Source organism: Lissotriton vulgaris, chromosome 1_1 (assembly GCF_964263255.1).
Source record: "Lissotriton vulgaris chromosome 1_1, aLisVul1.2, whole genome shotgun sequence".
Taxonomy (NCBI): domain Eukaryota; kingdom Metazoa; phylum Chordata; class Amphibia; order Caudata; family Salamandridae; genus Lissotriton; species Lissotriton vulgaris.
The window spans coordinates 1,015,239,635-1,015,261,656 of record NC_141685.1 but is presented as its reverse complement, the minus strand read 5'-3'; the positions used below and the strand labels follow the sequence as shown (position 1 = coordinate 1,015,261,656).

The following is a 22,022-nucleotide window of genomic DNA, read 5'->3' as shown; positions in this document are numbered from 1 at the left end:
CCAGGCCTGTCTCAAGATAAATGAGTAGCGGAAAAACAGCCTGGTGCCCTTTTACTTACTTTCACTCTGTGAGGCGGTGTTCTTTGAACAATAACAACAAATAACAAACATTGGTAACAGCATTCCATGGAACTATGTTCACAACTTCATATAATCATTTGGAAGAAAAAAGCAAGCTCCGATCTAATTCTGTGAATATACTCGCTCAGACTCAATTATCATGTTGCAAGGGGCAAAAGTGACATTAAATAAATGTGCATTGCATATCAATCATGCACATTCACCTTTAAATGGATAACATGTGTAAGCAAAAAGGAGAATACCTAGAAGAGAAAAAGCATAACAATCACAACCGATAAAAGGGTCAAAATTCAGGACAAAAGGACAATTTTATGTATACATCTGAGTAAGTAAAGCAGTAATGACAGTAACTAAAGAGACTGTAGACGCAAGAACAGGTCATAGTAGATTTATGTTCTTTATTTGGTGCAATACACAGCAGTATTGAGCATCGTATGTAACTAGACTTATTTACAGATTAAAAACTAGCAAATATTTGCTACATTTGACATCTGTCATAAGGGGTAGTTACCACGCGATTGAGACCGCTTACCCTAAATGACAGTACAAGACGTAGTGCTCTGTTGATAAACGTGGATTTCCAGCTCAGGGGTAGTAAAAGTCCAGAAACAGAGAGGGGGAGAAATGTAGAGTAATTAGTTGCATCACATTGAGAGAGGTAGTGTTTATGTGTGTCAATGTACCAAAGCCCCTTTGAGCAAGCATACACACAATATGTTCACCAAGAATGATGGAAGAACAATTACACTTTTTAACCTATAAACATGAATGAGAGAGAGATACGAAGCACAGACAACAATTTGAAAATCCCACACATTCACTCTTCAGTCATCATACCAGAGAAGTGCAAACCGTGCATCACCATATGCTCTGGACAGTGTGCCACTAGCCACTGCATAGTCTACTTCCACCAAAGGCATAGTTCACCATCATATACAAAACACTCATAGGACAGTGCACCACTACCCACAGCACATTCAACTATAACCCGGGGCATACTGCACCATCACCCGTAGAACCGTGCATCACCACCAGTGGCAAAGTGCACCATCACTGACTAAGTAATGGTCTCTCTTGCAAATGGCATAGAGTGCCAACATCCACAACACAGTGCACTGTCACTACAAAGCAGTGGACATTAGGTTACATTTACAGACAGTCCATGTAATTAGCAGAGTAGTGGTCACCCTACCTTAGGAAGACATTCAAGGAAGCTACACTGGCTTCCAGATTTTCGTTCTGGCAGCCACTGAAATAAGTAATATTTCAGCATAATGCTGTCAGGGGAAGCCTTTCACTTCTTTGGTGATTTCCCATTTTTAGGGCTCGCCTGCTGTGCGCATGCGCACAGCTGGAAGCTCTATAGGGGCTTATCCAGTGTTTAACCACCACTGGCGATTCCACTGGCGATTCCTTTGAGTGCATGTGCTTTTTAGGTCATTGCGCAAGCGCAAGCCCTAAAAAGCGCGTGCACAATGCCACCAGCCGCCTGCCTGCCTGCCTCGCATTACCACATCAAAGGCAGCTTCTCAGCGTGCGCTCATCCCCTAATTATTCACGGCCGGCCGGCCGTACTTTCAGTTTCACGGCCGCCGGCCGTGTCTCCTTTTATGCTAACTCCCTCTGTACCTCTCCTTGCATCCTCCTCTTTACTTCGATCCCTGCCGTTTTCTCTCTTCTCCGGCTGTTTGCTTTGCTTCCTTGTTAGGACTTGTGCCCTGTGTGTAACGTAATCGGTCATTATGTAAAGCGCTCCAATACCTTTGGGTCGAGTTCGCGCTATATAAAATCTGCAACAAAAACAAGATGAGCACCTGGTCACTGGTGTCAAGGTCCCGAGTTGCCGACTTGCAGGATCGGAATAGTTGCAGAGGGCAGTCACGGATCAATGTGAGATTACAGCAGCCTTGGGTTAAACTAATTGCGGACACATGCTGTAATTAGCACGCAGTACTTTCAAAGCGCTTCATTTCCTTAAGCAGGTGACACACGCTTTTGACTCACAATTAGAGCGGCGGCTCGATTTATCGACCTCGGAAGAATAAACACTCGTAGTGACTTCATATCCGTCCACGAGACTGACTGTCAGGCGCTACTGCCACACGCACCCCGGTAAAATCTCAGTCACTTCCTAAACCAGTCGTTTCTTATACTGTTGTGAAGTCTCACCCATTACCTATCACTCACCTCAAACTCATCAAGAGTGTCACTGGTTCCCCCATTGTTGTGCACATGTGGTTCAAGTGAGCAAACTCCATAGCTTCGTCAAAACTGCTGAGGAGTCCCACCCAAATCCACGTCAGAGGTGTCACACTTCAATGGAGTCTCGCTAGTTATACGTCACTCACATCATTGGAGTCTCCCTCTCACGCGCCCCATCACTCACCTCAGGCAGTGCGCGTCTCTCTCAGTCATCATGAAACACCTCCTATAGTTCAATGGGGTCTCGGTCTCACTCCATCACCTACGTCATAGACGCCAGAGTGTCCCTCACTCCTCATACAGATCCATGGTTGAATGCAGTCTCCCCCTTAAACCACCTCTCTCCTCTGACTGTAAGGAGTCTCTCAGTCCCTACCGTAGGTCTCACGGAGACCACAGGAGTCTCGCTGAGTCCATTTCACTTGATGCATACCCGTAAACGAGAGTCCCACTCACTCTCCAAAGGAGTGCTCCCTTACGCGGTACATGTCGCACTCATTGTCCGTCATTCAATTAAAATAGCTCAGCTGGGTCTCTCTCACTCTCCACAGCGGTGGTCTCTTGCAGCGCTATTTTTTCACTTACTCTCGCTCGCTCACCTCAAATACTTGTGTCCCTCATTCGCACTGCAATAGTCTCATACAAAGTGTCACTCATTTCCCTTCAATAGCCTAAATGTCAGTGGGGTGTTCCTCGTTTCCTCACTTCACTGGCCTCCCACGGTAGCCCTTAAACAACCTCTCACCTCTGACTGTAAGGAGTCTCTCAGTCCCTACCGTAGGTCTCATGGGGACCACAGGAGTCTCGCTGAGTCCATTTCACTTGTTGCATACCCACAGATGCACCCACCACACAGCTCCACCGACACAGCTCCACCGATGCACCCACCACACAGCTCCACTGAGGCACCCACCACACAGCTCCACCGAGGCACCCACCACACAGCCCTACCGATGCACCCACCACACAGCTCCACCGATGCACCCACCACACAGCTCCACCGATGCACCCACCACACAGCTCCACCGATGCACCCACCACACAGCTCCCCCGAGGCACCCACCACACAGCTCTACCATGCCCCACCACACAGCTCCACCGATGCACCCACCACACAGCTCCACTGATGCACCCACCACACAGCTCCACCGACACAGCTCCACCGATGCACCCACCACACAGCTCCACTGAGGCACCCACCACACAGCTCCACCGAGGCACCCACCACACAGCTCCACCGAGGCACCCACCACACAGCTCTACCGAGGCACCCACCACACAGCTCCACCGATGCACCCACCACACAGCTCCACCGATGCACCCACCACACAGCTCCACCGATGCACCCACCACACAGCTCCACCGACACAGTTCCACCGATGCACCCACCACACAGCTCCACCGATGCACCCACCACACAGCTCCACCGATGCAGCCACCACACAGCTCCACCGACACAGCTCCACCGACACAGCTCCACCGACACAGCTCCACCGATGCACCCAGCACCCAGCTCCACCGATGCACCCACTACACAGCTCCACCGACACAGCTCCACCAATGCACCCACCACACAGCTCCACCGATGCACCCACCACACAGCTCCACCGATGCACCCACCACCCAGCTCCACCGATGCACCCACCACCCAGCTCCACCGATGCACACACCACACAGCTTCACCGACACAGCTCCACCGATGCACCCACCACACAGCTCCACCGATGCACCCACCACACAGCTCCACCGATGCACCCACCACACAGCTTCACCGAGGCACCCACCATACAGCTTCACCGAGGCACCCACCATACAGCTCCACCAAGGCACCCACCACACAGCTCCACAGATGCACCCACCACACAGCTCCTCCGAGGCACCCACCACACAGCTCCACTGATGCACCAACCACACAGCTCCACCGACACAGCTCCACCGATGCACCCACCACACAGCTCCACCGAGGCACCCACCACACAGCTCCACCGAGGCACCCACCACACAGCTCCACCGAGGCACCCACCACACAGCTCCACCGAGGCACCCACCACACAGCTCCACCGAGGCACCCACCACACAGCTCCACCGAGGCACCCACCACACAGCTCTACCATGCCCCCACCACACAGCTCCACCGATGCACCCACCACACAGCTCCACCGATGCACCCACCACACAGCTCCACCGATGCAGCCACCACACAGCTCCACCGATGCAGCCACCACACAGCTCCACCGACACAGCTCCACCGACACAGCTCCACCAACACAGCTCCACCGACACAGCTCCACCGATGCACCCAGCACCCAGCTCCACCGATGCACCCACTACACAGCTCCACCGACACAGCTCCACCGAGGCACCCACCACACATCTCCACCGAGGCACCCACCACACAGCTCCACCGAGGCACCCACCACAAAGCTCTACCATGCCCCCACCACACAGCTCCACCGATGCACCCACCACCCAGCTCCACCGATGCACCCACCACACAGCTCCACCGATGCAGCCACCACACAGCTCCACCGACACAGCTCCACTGATGCACCCACCACCCAGCTCCACCGATGCACCCACCACACAGCTCCACCGACACAGCTCCACCGATGCACCCACCACCCAGCTCCACCGATGCACCCACCACCCAGCTCCACCGATGCAACCACCACACAGCTCCACCAATGCAGCCACCACACAGCTCCACCGATGCAGCCACCACACAGCTCCACCGATGCAGCCACCACACAGCTCCACCAACACAGCTCCACCGATGCACCCACCACCCAGCTCCACCGATGCACCCACCACACAGCTCCACCGATGCACCCACCACACAGCTCCACCGACACAGTTCCACCGATGCACCCACCACACAGCTCCACCGATGCACCCACCACACAGCTCCACCGATGCAGCCACCACACAGCTCCACCGACACAGCTCCACCGACACAGCTCCACCGACACAGCTCCACCGATGCACCCAGCACCCAGCTCCACCGATGCACCCACTACACAGCTCCACCGACACAGCTCCACCAATGCACCCACCACACAGCTCCACCGATGCACCCACCACACAGCTCCACCGATGCACCCACCACCCAGCTCCACCGATGCACCCACCACCCAGCTCCACCGATGCACACACCACACAGCTTCACCGACACAGCTCCACCGATGCACCCACCACACAGCTCCACCGATGCACCCACCACACAGCTCCACCGATGCACCCACCACACAGCTTCACCGAGGCACCCACCATACAGCTTCACCGAGGCACCCACCATACAGCTCCACCAAGGCACCCACCACACAGCTCCACAGATGCACCCACCACACAGCTCCTCCGAGGCACCCACCACACAGCTCCACTGATGCACCAACCACACAGCTCCACCGACACAGCTCCACCGATGCACCCACCACACAGCTCCACCGAGGCACCCACCACACAGCTCCACCGAGGCACCCACCACACAGCTCCACCGAGGCACCCACCACACAGCTCCACCGAGGCACCCACCACACAGCTCCACCGAGGCACCCACCACACAGCTCCACCGAGGCACCCACCACACAGCTCTACCATGCCCCCACCACACAGCTCCACCGATGCACCCACCACACAGCTCCACCGATGCAGCCACCACACAGCTCCACCGATGCAGCCACCACACAGCTCCACCGACACAGCTCCACCGACACAGCTCCACCGACACAGCTCCACCGACACAGCTCCACCGATGCACCCAGCACCCAGCTCCACCGATGCACCCACTACACAGCTCCACCGACACAGCTCCACCAATGCACCCACCACACAGCTCCACCGATGCACCCACCACACAGCTCCACCGATGCACCCACCACCCAGCTCCACCGATGCACCCACCACCCAGCTCCACCGATGCACACACCACACTGCTTCACCGACACAGCTCCACCGATGCACCCACCACACAGCTCCACCGATGCACCCACCACACAGCTCCACCGATGCACCCACCACACAGCTTCACCGAGGCACCCACCATACAGCTTCACCGAGGCACCCACCATACAGCTCCACCAAGGCACCCACCACACAGCTCCACAGATGCACCCACAACACAGCTCCTCCGAGGCACCCACCACACAGCTCCACTGATGCACCCACCACACAGCTCCACCGACACAGCTCCACCGATGCACCCACCACACAGCTCCACCGAGGCACCCACCACACAGCTCCACTGAGGCACCCACCACACAGCTCCACCGAGGCACCCACCACACAGCTCCACTGAGGCACCCACCACACAGCTCCACCGATGCACCCACCACACAGCTCCACCGATGCACCCACCACACAGCTCCACCGACACAGCTCCACCGATGCACCCACCACCCAGCTCCACCGATGCACCCACCACACAGCTCCACCGACACAGCTCCACCGATGCACCCACCACCCAGCTCCACCGATGCACCCACCACACAGCTCCACCGACACAGCTCCACCGATGCACCCACCACCCAGCTCCACAGATGCAACCACCACACAGCTCCACCAATGCAGCCACCACACAGCTCCACCGATGCAGCCACCACACAGCTCCACCGATGCAGCCACCACACAGCTCCACCAACACAGCTCCACCGATGCACCCACCACCCAGCTCCACCGATGCACCCACCACACAGCTCCACCGACACAGCTCCACCGATGCACCCACCACACAGCTCCACCGATGCACACACCACACAGCTCCACCGATGCAGCCACCACACAGCTCCACCGACACAGCTCCACCGATGCACCCACCACCCAGCTCCACCGATGCACACACAACACAGCTCCACTGACACAGCTCCACTGATGCACCCACCACACAGCTCCACCGATGCACCCACCACACAGCTTCACTGAGGTACCCACCACACAGCTCTTCTGAGGCACCCACCACACAGCTCCACAGATGCACCCACCACACAGCTCCACAGATGCACCCACCACACAGCTCCACAGATGCACCCACCACACAGCTCCACCGAAGCACCCACCACACAGCTCCACCGATGCACCCACCACCGCCGAGGCACCCACCACACAACTCCGCCGAGGCACCCACCACACAGCTCCACCGATGCACCCACCACACAGCTCCACCGATGCGCCACCTAAGCTCCACCAATGCACCCACCACACAGCTCCACCAATGCACCCACTAAGCTCCACCGATGCACACACCACTCAGCGCAACCACAGCATCACTCAGCGCAACCACAGCATCACTCAGCACCACCACAGCATCACTCAGCACCACCACAGCATCACTCAGCACCACCACAGCATCACTCAGCGCAACCACAGCATCACTCAGCGCAACTACAGCATCACTGGTTCAAATATGTTCTTTCAATGTTTCAAACTGTTTTCAAGCTTTCACGCTTTATTACAAATCACAAAAAGATGTTAATATTTCAGTTCTGTTCTTGGATTTTCGTCGCAATAAAAAACACTGAACATAATCTTCACAAAAGTTATTTACAAAAGTTTAAGCTATTGCCATTACAATTTAAATAAATTATTTAAGTATTAATTATTTTAAAAAATTAAAAGCCATTGTTATTTGTAATATCAATACATCTAAGTCACGTAAATACAAAACATGATGCATTACAAATGCTATAGGTGTCACATTTGCGAAAGTTATAACTATTGACATTGTAAATGACAAAGCTATTAATTTAGCTATTTTAAAAAATAACACATAAATAAAAAAAAATCATTTGTAAGACCAATAGCTCAAACTTTCCTAATGCGAGCCCTATTGCATTTCTAATGCTTGTTAAATATGCATTCTAACCTTAAAACACTGACAAGGTCTAAACTAAAGTCTACCTTCTTATCTGATTCAGATGAGAGGCAGGAGCCCTTTAAAGGGAAGTGTTCTAAATGGCTTGTGTAGCACAAGTCAAACCACCCCTATAATGATGTGGTAGCATATTACCTTGCCACTGATGGGCCCATAGGTCATTGAGTCAGCACATCACCAATGTGTCCATCCATCCATGTGCCTACCAAGATCCATCCATCAATCAGTCTATCAATCCATCTATCCATCCTACCACTGAAATTATCCACTCACCCATTTATCACCATCCACACCCTCTACATTTCTCTATCCCCATTTTAACCACCTACAACATGTTCGTTCATCCTCACACTCTGTGCCCATCCACCCATCCACGCCCGCTTTATGATCCCAACACTGAGCAACTATTCATCATCTACACCTTCATTCACCCCACACTCTCCGCCCATTCAGCTACACACTCTTAAATCGCCCCAAACACTATCCCACCATCTACGCCCTCTTCATTCAGTCTCACACTCTTCAGTCCATCCATCTACATCCTCTTCAGTCTTTCCCACACTCCATCATCCACCCATCTTCCCAAATAAGACAGCTATCCAATCACACATCTACACCAATCCACTCACCGACATAGCTTTTATTCACACTAAAATCTTTAAGGAGCACAAGGAACACAATCCATTTGAGATTTGAAGGACTTCGAGCATTGACAAATATGTTAGAGCTATGCAATGAATGGTGGAGCATCTCAGTGGAAGTGTGAAGCATAACAGGTGTCTGTGTGCATCTCTTCAGAGGGAGGGATATGTGTGCACCTCTCTAAAGACCATCTACCATGCCTTGCTCTAGTTTCTTAAGTGGGGTTCAGGTCGAAGAGAGGAACAGGCAGTCTTGTCTTCTCCCTCCCATTCTATTTCTTTAGTTGTCTGCACATGCAAGAGCACTGGCAACAGTTACCACTCTATAAAGAGCTCTTACAATGTCAAAACGTGCAAGTCGCTCACTCCTCCAGCTAGACATTCCTCTCAGTGATTTAAGCCAGTGGCAGCTCCTCAGCTAAGGCGGAGGAGCGTCGCTCCACTGCTCTTGGAGCAGTGTAAAAGAAAAAAAAAAATGATCATAACAGAAGGTATTATCATTTTATTTTTAGTATCTTCCAGCTAGGTTAGGATGGGCTCCTGTGACATCGAGGGAGGAGGAGTGGTTGCTGCTACATGAAGTGCACATGTTGGTTTGCCCATCCATCTTCGGCCGGTCAAACAGTCATGCGCACTTTGGATGTTCTCCACCAAGCTGTAATGCACAGCCTGGGTATAGAACATGCCCAGGCTCCCAGTCCCTGTTGGAGCGCTGAACCACGGCACTCAAACGAATCACGAGGCTGCTGCCGTGGTTACAGCAGCGACGTGATTGACTTAAGGGGGCCTGGGCGCTGCTGGGAGCCAGTAAAACATCGAGGAGGAGGAAGAGGCTGCAGTGACTAGCAGGTAAGTCTTTTTTTCCTTTCTCGAAGGCCCCTAATCACATTCTGCAGTGGGCGAGGCATCAGCTTGCGTTACGCCACTGACTCCCCTCATGTGCGATCAGGACTGGTGCTATCTGAGGTTGGAGGAAATAAAAGGCCCCTATTTCCATGTAATTGGATTGAGATTTCCATTCAGGAAGTAGATCTGTAGTTGGTTTGAAACTCTTGCAAAAGCTATGTTACATCTGGCAACTCAAGTGCCCCGTGAAACAGGTTTTCTTGGCCATTGTTAACGATTGAATGATTTCTATTTAGAAAGAATGAATATAAGCATTAACTGTATTTTGTAGATGAACTCATAGCTTGCCTATGAAACTGGAAATGTTTTTACTGAAATGCCTCGTAACTGGGGGAAATTCAGAAATAGTTGTAGATTTTATTAATAAACACTATAAGAATTAAAATATTGAACACATTTATCAATCAGTGGATATGGAGTTAGTGAACTTAAGATGTAGCCTGACATATATTTCTGTTTCGTGCATACCACTGGACAGTGCACTCACAGTAGAGGTGTGATGCACCATTCAAAGATGGCTGTATGCTTTGAGCAGTATTACTGTTTTCATAATCTTGGGAATGGGAAGAGGCTTGTATTGGGGAAAATGACGTATAGGCATCAGCCAATATTTTCAGTGTTAATGACAAGAAATGGATATTCAGTGTTTCGTTTACAAGGCTTTTCTATGTTCCCAGCAGCTGAAAGAGAACAAATACTCATAAAAATAGTTTCAAACTTGAATAACCAGGTTTAGAAGCTGTTCATTGTCTGCCATCTACTGGTTTGCTTTGATAAATTCACTTGCAGGGTCGGACTGGCCTATAAGGCTACCGGGCAGTGCCCGATGGGCTGGTCGGACAGGTCAGTGTGTGGGTCCGTTTTTTGGCTGTTTGTGGGACCTTCATGTCCCATGATGGGCCGGGTGATATTGTTAATTTCCCTGATATTAAAACAAGCATTGCGTGCTGCAAGCTCAAATGCATGCAGTCTTCCATACCTTACAAAACACTTGTACAGCACAAGTTCAAAATTGCCCCAGTGTGCATATATGGGCCACGTTTTAGCTATTGAATTCACAAATGGGGTCATTCTCATTTTGGTGCCCGGATCTAGTTGTCTTAGTCCTTGCTCCTAATAGGAGCACTCCCTTCGACTTATCTGACTGAGAGACTTAGACCCCCACATAGGAACTTCACACTCTCTGTTCTCGTAGCTGATTTAGTGGCACGTGTGCTGGACCTTAGATAGCCCTACTCCCTCCTCCTTTCTATTGATTAAGAAAACATGGCATTGCACACCTTGTCATAGCACATTCATGGTACCACTGCACAGTACAACAACAAAAGGTGCAAATGTGTACAACTTTGGATGCTTGTTCTTTTTACAATAATGACCAAGGTTGACAAAATGGTGACATTTTTCTTTTCTTCTGGTAGGTGAGAGAGACATTGGCAGCTGAGACGGGCCTCACTGTCCGCGTGGTCCAGGTTTGGTTCCAGAATCAAAGAGCCAAGGTTAGTATGCTTGGTGACTACGGCGATCAATAGAATGCAGCTTGGATTCCACCCCGGAGCTAGGCGCTGCATGCATGGTTAGGGGTGTCACGCCAACCTGTGCAATCTGAAGGACACATATATGATGCAGTCTTCCAGGCCAAAGTTGGATTTCCAGGAAGGGAACTATATGCAACCAGTGAATACTAGTCCTACAGCCCCAGGCAGGAGATGATGATGCTGTTGTGGGGGGGGGGGGGTCGGACGTCTCACTGGTTTGTCACAGAACTGGAAAGCTCGATCTTTGTTTTGGGTGTTCTATTCAAAACCTACTGGGTCCTTTTTTGTTCCAAATGCCTGGGTGGCTGGCCCGAGGAGCATGTGTACAGCATGCACTGAATCTTATGAGCAGTATTTAGTCATGAAAACAGATGTATGATGTTAGCACGCATACTTTTAGCACGCATACCATTACCACGCATTTTTTACAACGCAGGACCATTTACAACGAATACCTTTACAACGCAATACACTACAACGCACATACTATTACAACGCATACCATTACAACGTAAGTATAGGTAAGTATTTAATATTTTAAAATAATGTAATTAAAGAAAATAATTATTTAATATTTTAATAAATTATATTTTAATTAATTATATTATATTCTTTTAAATTTAAGAATTTGTAAATATATATGTAAAAAATACCCCTATACCCCAAAACCCAAACCCAGCCCTGAACCCTAAAAATACCCCTGTACCCAAAAACCCAAACCCAGCCCTGAACCCTAAAAATACCCCTGTACCCCAAAACCCAAACCCAGCCCTGAACCCTAAAAAAAACCCTGTACCCCAAAACCCAAACCCAGCCCTGAACCCTAAAAATACCCCTGTACCCCAAAACCCAAACCTAGCCCTGAACCTTAAAAATACCCCTGTACCCCAAAACCCAAACCCAGCCCTGAACCCTAAAAATACCCCTGTACCCCAAAACCCAAACCCAGCCCTGAACCCTAAAAATACCCCTGTACCCCAAAACCCAAACCCACCCCTGAACCCTAAAAATACCCCTGTACCCAAAAACCCAAACCCAGCCCTGAACCCTAAAAATACCCCTGTACCCCAAAACCCAAACCCAGCCCTGAACCCTAAAAAAACCCCTGTACCCCAAAACCCAAACCCAGCCCTGAACCCTAAAAATACCCCTGTACCCCAAAACCCAAACCTAGCCCTGAACCTTAAAAATACCCCTGTACCCCAAAACCCAAACCCAGCCCTGAACCCTAAAAATACCCCTGTACCCCAAAACCCAAACCCAGCCCTGAACCCTAAAAATACCCCTGTACCCCAAAACCCAAACCTAGCCCTGAACCCTATAAATACCCCTGTACCCCAAAACCCAAACCCAGCCCTGAACCCTAAAAATACCCCTGTACCCCAAAACCCAAACCCAGCCCTGAACCCTATATATGAAATTAAATGATATACTTACCTATACTTACGTTGTAATGGTATGCGTTGTAATAGTATGTGCGTTGTAGTGTAATGCGTTGTAAAGGTATGCGTTGTAAATGATCCTGCGTTGTAATGGTATGCGTGGTAATGGTATGCGTGGTAAAAAATGCGTGCTAACAGTTACATACCCATGAAAACACATGGGCAAAATGGTTTGATGAGAACATTGTTTCTAACATGGAATTCTGTTGGATATGTCTTTTCCCCAAAAGTATTTAAAAAATATTTAAATAAAAGTACACTATGTTGAGTTCTTTATCTAAACACCTGGCTGCACTTTCAAGTCGATGTGTGAGCACTGCCATCAACTAACTGGGTTCAAATCCTGATGGTCATTTCTGTAAGTTAGATAAAAGGGTCTTAAAATTATAAATCAGGGGCAGGTTAGAGTGTGGTTGTGTAAGATTAGTCCCCAATAAATTTAGCAAGTAACACAATAAAAAATCGGTATTTAATTTCTAGAAATGTGATGGAAATTAATCAGCTACTGTTCCTTGTGTGAAGGAGCTTTTACTCCTGTACTCGTGAGCAGAGTCCCTCATTGTTAGCTCCTCTGCACCATGCACATCATGACTGCCCAGCCCCTTAAAGAGCGGTCTAGTCCCACAGCTGGGCACTATCCCCGCTACGCAAGACATGAGCAACACACACATGTTTTGTGTTTTGTTCAGCATCAAGAGGGGTTTGAAGCTTGAATCTAGTGGTGAAGCGCGTAACATCTAGGTTGGACTAGGTGAATGCACTTTATCTCGGATCACCTTTGACTCTTATCCACAGGCTGCAGTTGGTTCAACAGCCAGCCACAAGACTGACCCTAACTCTCCAAAGATAGCCGTCCTCTCCCCTCACTTAAAGCTATTTCATTAGCTTCCAATCAAGAAACTAATATATTTTAAGGCCCTGACGGTTACCTTCAGAGCAGTTCATAAAAAGGGCCCGATCTACTGGAGAGAAATGTTTTTTCCTACATGTCCATCAGATCACTTCGATTTGCAAAGCAGTGCCTGCTGACAGTACCCAAAATCCATAGAGTAAGAAGAGGTTGGTGCCTTTTTTTATGTCTGGGGCAAAACCTTGGAATGGTCTACCCAACAAGTTAAGGACTCTAAACGTTGACAATAACTCAAAACATGTGTTTTCCACTAGCGACTGGCTTGGTTAAATCTTTCACTTGCTGCCGTGCCCAAAGCAACTGTGCATTATGAAAATTGTATTCATGTTTTCATTCGTGGGGTCTAAGTTTGCAGACACCCCTTCCACACAGGGAGATTTGTTGGACTTTCCCAAAATAAAACTGAACAAGATAGAAATTCTTCAATAATCCTTAAATTTTGGGAAGCATTCTGTTCCATTATGTATTTATTGATTTGATGTTAAGGTTTACTCTTTGATGAGATCCAAATTAATCTGAGCACAGTAAAGTCAAGCAATAAAAAGTGAAGGGCATCCTGGTTATTCATAGTACTGGAGTCCAGCAACGCATGTCTTTGGCGAGAAGATGTCTGCAGTTGTGACCAGATCATGGACAGTTGAGTCCTTCAGCTGGCTTTCTTTAGCTTGAAACCCCATCACAATGTGTACATTAAAGGAATCGCCCAGCTGGAGTGGACACCAAACTCTAGCCTAACCATCTCCATCCGATGTACAATTACTGATTAGCAGACATCATCTCTAGGCATTAGCCTCAATTGTTTCTAGAGTCGAGGGGAATTTGGGTAGCCATAGTTTCGTGACATACATAAGAATTGAAGTTCCTCTAGCTTGGTAAGCAAGATCCAGTTGCCGCAGTGAATACCTTTAGAAGGAAAGAGGGTCTAAAGATCTTCAAAGAGTTCACTGCGGCAGAAATTCACAGTCTTGGCAGCAGTGTGTGGTCGAACTGCATTCTAATGTATTTACCAGGGCCGAACAAGAAACCAAAATCAGCCCTGGCACAAATGTTCAAATTAGCCCCACACTTCAGGAAGATGCACTTATAGTAGTATCCTGAGGCATGATTGGGTTACGGCAGCCCATCCTGCTCTGAGAGCAGCTCGCTAACCTTTAGCATCCCAGGAAAATGCCAGAGTGGCAGATTGACCACTCCCAATCTGGTATTTATATTCACTTACCACATGTACAGAGCCAATTAGATATCCTCTGGACCTACTTGAAAGCGAAATTTGGATTTTTGTAAGACTAATAAGTAGCTTGTGCACGTTATTACAGAAGGGTATCTTGTATGTTGGACAAGGAGCGCACACCATCGCCATGGCCCACAATAAGCAGACCACCCGCAAGTCCATAAGAGGGAAACAGCGTTTCAGGCAGCCGGCTACCAAGACTACCCACAAGAGGGCCCCTTCCTCCAGTAGAGTAAAGAAACCTCACCTCTACCTGCGGGGAAAGTTGCTTTCCAGGAGATCCATCACTACCAAAAGTCTACTGAGCTGCTAATCCGCAAACTGCCAATCCAGTGCCTAGTGCTGGTGATCGTGCAGCATTTCAATACCAACTTGCACTTCTAGAGCTCAGACACCATGGTCGTGCAGGAGGCCAGTGAGTGCAACAGCAAGAGGCTGGCGGCGGGGCAGGAGCTCCTCCAATGAGCTCAGGAGAATTAATGACCCTAGAATTCACCACCACCTACCTCGTCATCCACCTGCAGCCGGCGTTCTTGGGAAGGCTATGGAGGCCGCTCAGGTTATAGAGGCTCCTGAAGCATGTCTTGACACTTTACACTCCTAGAGGATGCATTGCATCTATCATGGCCATTCTTTAAATGTGACAAGGTAGAGTCAAGGGGGTCCACCATGCTTGGCAACAAGCCGGGCACCCACATCCCTCTGCACTGATGTATGATGTCCCACTGAGTCTCACGGGTGACGGAGAGCCTGCCTGTAGAATCTAGTGCCTTTTTTCAGTGCCTGTCGTGCACACCATATGCTGGGTGAATCAACGTGCCTCAGAGGCATGGGGTGGATGGAGGGCCTCTGAGATACAGGACACAGAGGGGCCCTTGGTACCAGGTATGTTGCAGGAGGTCATTGGTATCATTGGTGCTATTGGGCGCCGTGCAGCGGAGCTAGCGCTGTCATGTGACCCACCTTGCCTCTGCTCCTACCGCCGTCAGCGAGTCCGTTGGCCACGCCCACTCTTAGGCCACGCCCCCTCCCGCCCTTCTGGATTCATAAGCGCTGACTACAAGCGCTCCGTTTAGACCAAATCTCCTGAGGCGGAAAGCCGGGAGAAGCTGTAAATTGTATTTTACCTGTGCTGAATCTGTGTTTTTAAATCCTTGCTTGTAATCTTGTGCTTGGTGTATACTTGGGCGCCATGCAGCGGAGCTAGCGCTGTCACGTGACCCACCTTGACTCTGCTCCTACCGCCGTCGCTGAGGCCGTTGGCCACGCCCACTCTTAGGCCACGCCCCCCTCCCGCCCTTCTGGATTCATAAGCGCTGACTACAGGCGCTCCGTTTAGACCAAATCTCCTGAGGCGGAAAGCCGGGAGAAGCTGTAAATTGTATTTTACCTGTGCTGAATCTGTGTTTTTAAATCCTTGCTTGTAATCTTGTGCTTGGTGTATACTTGGGTGCCGTGCAGCGGAGCTCGCGCTGTCACGTGACCCACCTTGACTCTGCTCCTACCGCTGTCGCCGAGGCCGTTGGCCACGCCCACTCTTAGGCCACGCCCCCCTCCCGGCCCTCCCGCCCCTACAGATTCATACTTTAATGTGTAACTCCTGGACGCGCAGCGGATGAGCGCAGCGGGCGCGCCTAAGGCAAGCCCGTCTGCGCCCGTCCGCGACGGGCCGGGACCAGGGGCCATAGACCCTGTCCATTCTCTGGTGTATTCCTCAGCCCAACTCTCTGCACACCCTGCTGTCTCTCCCCTTTCCCCTTCTTTATTGCATCGTCTTGATTCTCTTGGCATTCTGGCACCCCGCTCTTCCTGTCCACTCTCTCTTACCCGTCGCCCCATCTCCTCCTCCACTGATCTTTCTCCCGTCACCCGCTCTTTATATGTCCCTTTGGCAGCTTCTGCTTATTTGCTTAATACCCGGTCCGCAGTCAAGCATCAGACGGAACTCTTCAATCTCCTGAACACAGATGTCCCAGACTATTTACTCCTCACTGAAACCTGGTTCTCCACTGATTCCCTTCCGGACCTCCTGGCTATTCTCCCCGACACCTACTATGCCCTCCGAGCAGACCGCCCGGCCGGCAAGGCTGGGGGTGGTGTGGCTATCATTATCCGCTCCACTCTGAAATTCGAACTTCTTGCTCACCCCCCTATACCTAACGTGGACTACTTGGTGGCCCGATCGCTCAATCTTTCCGCACCTCTCACCGTTGTTCTCATGTACCGTCCCCCCCAAGCCATGCCTTCATTTGTAGCGATTCTACAGGATCTTCTGGCAACACTAGTGGTCAACAACTCCTCGGTTATCTTGCTTGGCGATTTCAACTTTTGGCCAGGTGACCCCAGGGAAGACTTGGCTTCTAAAGACTTTTCTGCTACCCTCCAGAGTTTGAACTTTACATCCCACATCTTGGCCCCCACCCATGCCCAGGGTCATATCCTGGACCAACTCTGGTCATCACGCTGCAACGTCTCACCCCCTTCTATACTCCCCTGCATCTGGTCCGATCACTCCATTATTTCATTTCTCATTTACTCGGCTTCAGCCGACAAGCTGCCTCTACCCAAAAACATTCTGGCTCGCAGTTGGAATCAAACTGACCTTAACTCTCTCTCGCTCTCTCTGACCTCTTCAGCTCCGGATCTCACTGACCTTTCTTTGGACTCGCAGACAGATGCCATTAGCACCTGGCTCTCCTCTTCCTGCGATCAGGTCGCCCCGCTTAAGAAGGTCAAATCCGTCCGCCCTTATGATGCGCATAAATGGTTCACCAATGAGCTCAAAGATCTCAAACTTGACCTTAGGCGGTCGGAGCGTCATTGGAGACGGAACTATTGTCCTAATCTCCGCGCTAAATACAAACTTCTTCTGAACGACTATAAAAGAGCGATCCTTGCGGCCAAAACCAAATATTTTACCGAGAGAGTTGCCCTCTCTGCTAACAAATCCCGAGAAATCTTCTCCCTGGTTCACAACCTAGCTACTTCTGACGGTACCTGCATCAGTATTGTTCCATCTCAGACCCTCTGTTCCTCACTCAATGACTATTTCATTGATAAAATCACTAACATAAAGGCCAACATCCCTACGGTGCTCCAAGCTGGCTTCTCCTGCTCCCTCCCTCTGCCCCCCTCCTCTTTGGATCATTTCCCACCCATTTCCATGGACCGGTTCCTTAAACTGCTTACAAAAGTCAAGTCTGGCTCCCCGGTGGACTGTGCTCCTGCACGGATCCTCAAAACTCTATTCACTAGCTGTCCTGTCCCCCCTCTTGCCCTTCTTAACGCCTCTCTAGCTTTGGGCTCTGTCCCTTCATCTTTCAAATTTGCTATAGTTTTCCCCATTCTTAAAACAAATGGTCTGGATCCCTCTCTTCCTTCTAACTTTAGGCCTATCTCTCTTCTTCCTTATTTGAGTAAGATCCTTGAAAGCTATGTTACATCTTGCCTGTCCAACTATATCGAGGAGAACCACCTCCTGGCCTCCCATTAGGCAGGTTTTCGCCCAGGCCATTCCACGGAGTCAGTGGTTATCGCGGTCCTGGACGAACTCAAAGGGAAAGCTGACATCAATCTCCCCCAGGCCCTGGTCCTCCTCGATCTGTCCGCTGCATTTGACACGGTCGATCATTCCATCCTTCTCGACTGTGTCAGCGCAGCGGGCATCCGGGGCGCTGCCTTTTCCTGGCTTGAGTCCTTTCTTCAGGGCAGGTCCCAAGCGGTCCAACTTTCTGGCTTCTCCGCTCCTCCTCGCTTGGTTACCTGTGGGGTCCCCCAAGGCTCCTCCCTTTCTCCTCTTCTCTTCAATCTTTACATCTACCCTCTTATCACTTCTCTTCTCGAGCTGGGGGTCTCTGTGTACAACTACGCGGATGACCTCCAGCTCGTCTTTGATCTTGCTTCCCCTTCTGTCTCTCTTCCTAAGTTTTGCTCCACCTTAGTCTTTATATCTGAATGGATGAGCATCAATCATTTGAAGCTCAATCCGGACAAGACTGAGCTTGTCATCACGGGTGGCCCTTCTAAACCTATGGTACGCGGCTCACTGGCCCCCCTCCTTTGGTTCCCCCCCTTCACCGGTTTCTTCTGTTCGGACCTTGGGCATCAAGGTCAGCCATGATCTGACTGCATGCCCAAGTCAGCTCCGTAGTATCCTCTTGTTTTCTGTCCCTCCGCCTCATCCGGAAAATCTCTCGGTATTTTTCCATGGACGCCCTCAAAACCATAGTCATGGCCCTTATCACCTCCCGCCTTGACTATGGGAACGGCTTGTACGTGGGCATACCCGCCTATGAAACCCGCCTTCTTCAGGCCATTCAAAATCAGGCTGCCCGCCTCATTCTTCGCCTTCCCAAATCTTCCCACATCACTCCTGCACTTAAGTCCCTTCATTGGCTTCCCCTTGCACTCTAGATCTTTTTTTAAATTGGCTTGTCTGGCCTTTCGTGCTCACATCCACTCAGCTCCCCTCTTTATCGGATCTCTCATTACCCCTCACGTCCCCAGTGGCACTCTCCGCTCCTCCTCTCTTTCCCTTCTCCACGTCCCCCGCTTCCGCAAATCCAGAACGGGAGGCACCCGTTTTTTGGTTCTTGCCCCCCGGTTCTGGAACAGTCTTCCTCTGTCCATCCGTTCCATCCCCATCTATACCCACTTCCGTAAAGCTCTTAAAACTTTTCTGTTCTCCCAGGCCTTCCCCTGTTAGTCTCTCCGGCCCCCCTCTGTGAATCTGGTCAAACCCTCAGCGCCAGGAAGCCGCTTGGCCGCAGTGCGCTTTACTAAGTTCCTTTTTCATTTCATTTCATTTCATTTCATTGGTGCCTGTTCCATGGATTGCGTTCCTTTAACTCTTCAGGAAAGGGTTTGCCTCTGTTTATAACCGAGTAGTCCTCTGCGCAAAGAGGTAGGATGATTAGCGACATCTTACTTACTTGGCTCCATTTTGGGTTAATCTTTTAGAAGACGCTATATGTTGCCCTCATGCCATCAATGGAATATGATCTACTAACCATCTGCAACCATCTACCCAATTTTGGTACATTCTGGCGGCCATACTGAAAGTAAGAATATCTCTCTTGCTTTACTGATGTTGATGTGTATATTGTCTTATTGTAGTATGAAACAATGAACTGCAGTAGGTTCTGTTCTCATGTAAAATGCTCAGATATCCTTTTGGATCTTGCCTGTGCTCTCTAAATTCGCAAAACCAAATAAATTTATGACCAATATGCAAATTTATACCGCCATTCGCCGAAGGATCGGATGGGGCTGAGCTGCTGGGAGTCATGCTTCGCTGGCACAATAGTGGTGGCTTGGACATATTAGAAAGTTATATTGCTTTTGAATATTTAGTAAAAATGGAAACTACATGTTTCTGTAAAAGTTATGACCATAAAGGCATTGGTTCGGGTGAGAACCATTTAAAGGTTTTGGAAAATCTTTTTCGAATAATAGACTTTGTACAACCTTCGCACATTTTTTGCAGATGTCAATAAAAACCTTTATTGTTTAGAAAAAAATGTTAATGCCAGTACCAAAAGATCTTTACACTTTTTCCATCGATTAGTAATAGTTCTCTGTCACCATCAGTGCTAGTGTCCTACTCAAAGAAGAGAGTTGCAGTTATAGGGACAGAGGGCCATTAGTGGATAGAGTAACAAAAAATGAGAAAAGGGTATGTTGCTACAAGCAGTTATCTTTATACGTCTTCGTTTCGCAAATCGGGACACTCATCTCAGTTTGATAGAATAATTTACAAAAATAAACGAAAACTCGTTAGAAAAATATGATCAACTATTTTCAAGGTATAAAAATTGCACTTTGTCTAGACCAGAGTTCTCCAAACTTGTGTATAGAAAATTAACATACACCCCGCGTCCCCCCTTCCACCGAATGACAAACATATTTTTTTACACTTATTTTATAAAACTGGGAGCTCTGGACCTATTTAATAAGCCCACCATTACAGTTATGTGCAGTTATCCTTTTAAAAATGTAATAAAATATATGATTGTCAAAATTCTGTTCTCACAGCAAGGTCTCCCTGAAATGGAAATGTGTCCTCAGTTTGATCCTTTACCAGAAATGATGGGCGGGGCTACCTTTAAGGGTTATTTGAAGCTCTCTTCACCAGGACGTGAGTGACAAACGACAACACCCATTGCAGTTGTCTCACTGCCACTCTGTTTTCTTTCACTTAAAACACAGCACTCTCTTCAGCATGGCGTGTCGGTTACCAAGGTGCACAGTTTGGAGGCCTTTTTATGTTTTCCATAAACTTTTCTAGTTACCTGTCCATGAGCTGCATGGAGCAGGCACTGTGCGACCACTGGTGCACAAGCAGCGAATGAAGATCTTATGTTATTTTTCTTTACATTTCAGATGAAAAAGATTGCACGAAGGCAGCAACAGCAGCAGCAGCAGCAGGAGCAAGACCAACTGGGCAACCCGCGCCTTGGATCAGGACGAGGGGCCAGCAGGAACAGCCGACAGAGCAATGACGACAGTGAAGGTGAGGGAAGCAGGTAGACGTGGACAAGCTACCAAATTCATGGAGCTGAGTCAGGGTTTTTCTCTTGGCCTCAGAGTCCAGCAGCGGCCCGTGCAGGTAAGAGCGGTGGGGGGTTTCGACGGACAATGACGAGGGAAAATTAAATAATACAGCCACAGCCCGTGGAGGGAGTTTCGGTGGGACGTAGAGGCGGGCCGTGGGAGGGGCAGGGTGGGCGGAGCTAACAACCAGAGTATGGATTATTGAAGGTAAGTAAACAATTTAATAAATAAAACGAATTTCGTAGCGCACCCTGGATCACATTTTGCGATGCAGGGCGCGCTACGAAATTCATTTTATTAATTAAATTGTTTACTTACCTTCAATTAATCCATACTCCGGTTTTTAGCACCCCCCACCCTGCCCCTCCTCCACCCCTCCTCTCTGCCCCACCGAAACACCCTCCACGGGCCGCGGCTGAAATAATATATGTTCACTCGTCATCGTCTGTCAACCCCCCTCCCCCCCCCCCCCCCCCCCCCCCCAGCGCTCTTACCTGCACGGGCCTTAGACGCCAAAGCAGGAGATGAACCATGGAAAGGCCCACCATGTAACCTACACAATAGATGACGTCACATATGGCAAGATACTCTTTTAAACTATATATGAACACATTTTGTAAGGGGATAACCCTATACTGATCACTTGTTTATGCTCA

The 22,022-nt window shown here is 49.7% G+C and overlaps 1 protein-coding gene across 1 annotated transcript in view; it reads left to right on the top strand.

Annotated features, from left to right (window-relative positions):
- LOC147748427 (LIM homeobox transcription factor 1-alpha-like) overlaps positions 1-22,022 on the top strand; it is a 64,634-nt gene that overhangs the window by 10,943 nt on the left and 31,669 nt on the right. Inside the window, exons 3-4 of the mRNA XM_086936436.1 lie at positions 11,115-11,192; positions 21,196-21,325. Of these exons, the coding sequence (XP_086792562.1) occupies positions 11,115-11,192; positions 21,196-21,325 (208 nt within the window). The remainder of the gene's footprint in view (positions 1-11,114; positions 11,193-21,195; positions 21,326-22,022) is intronic.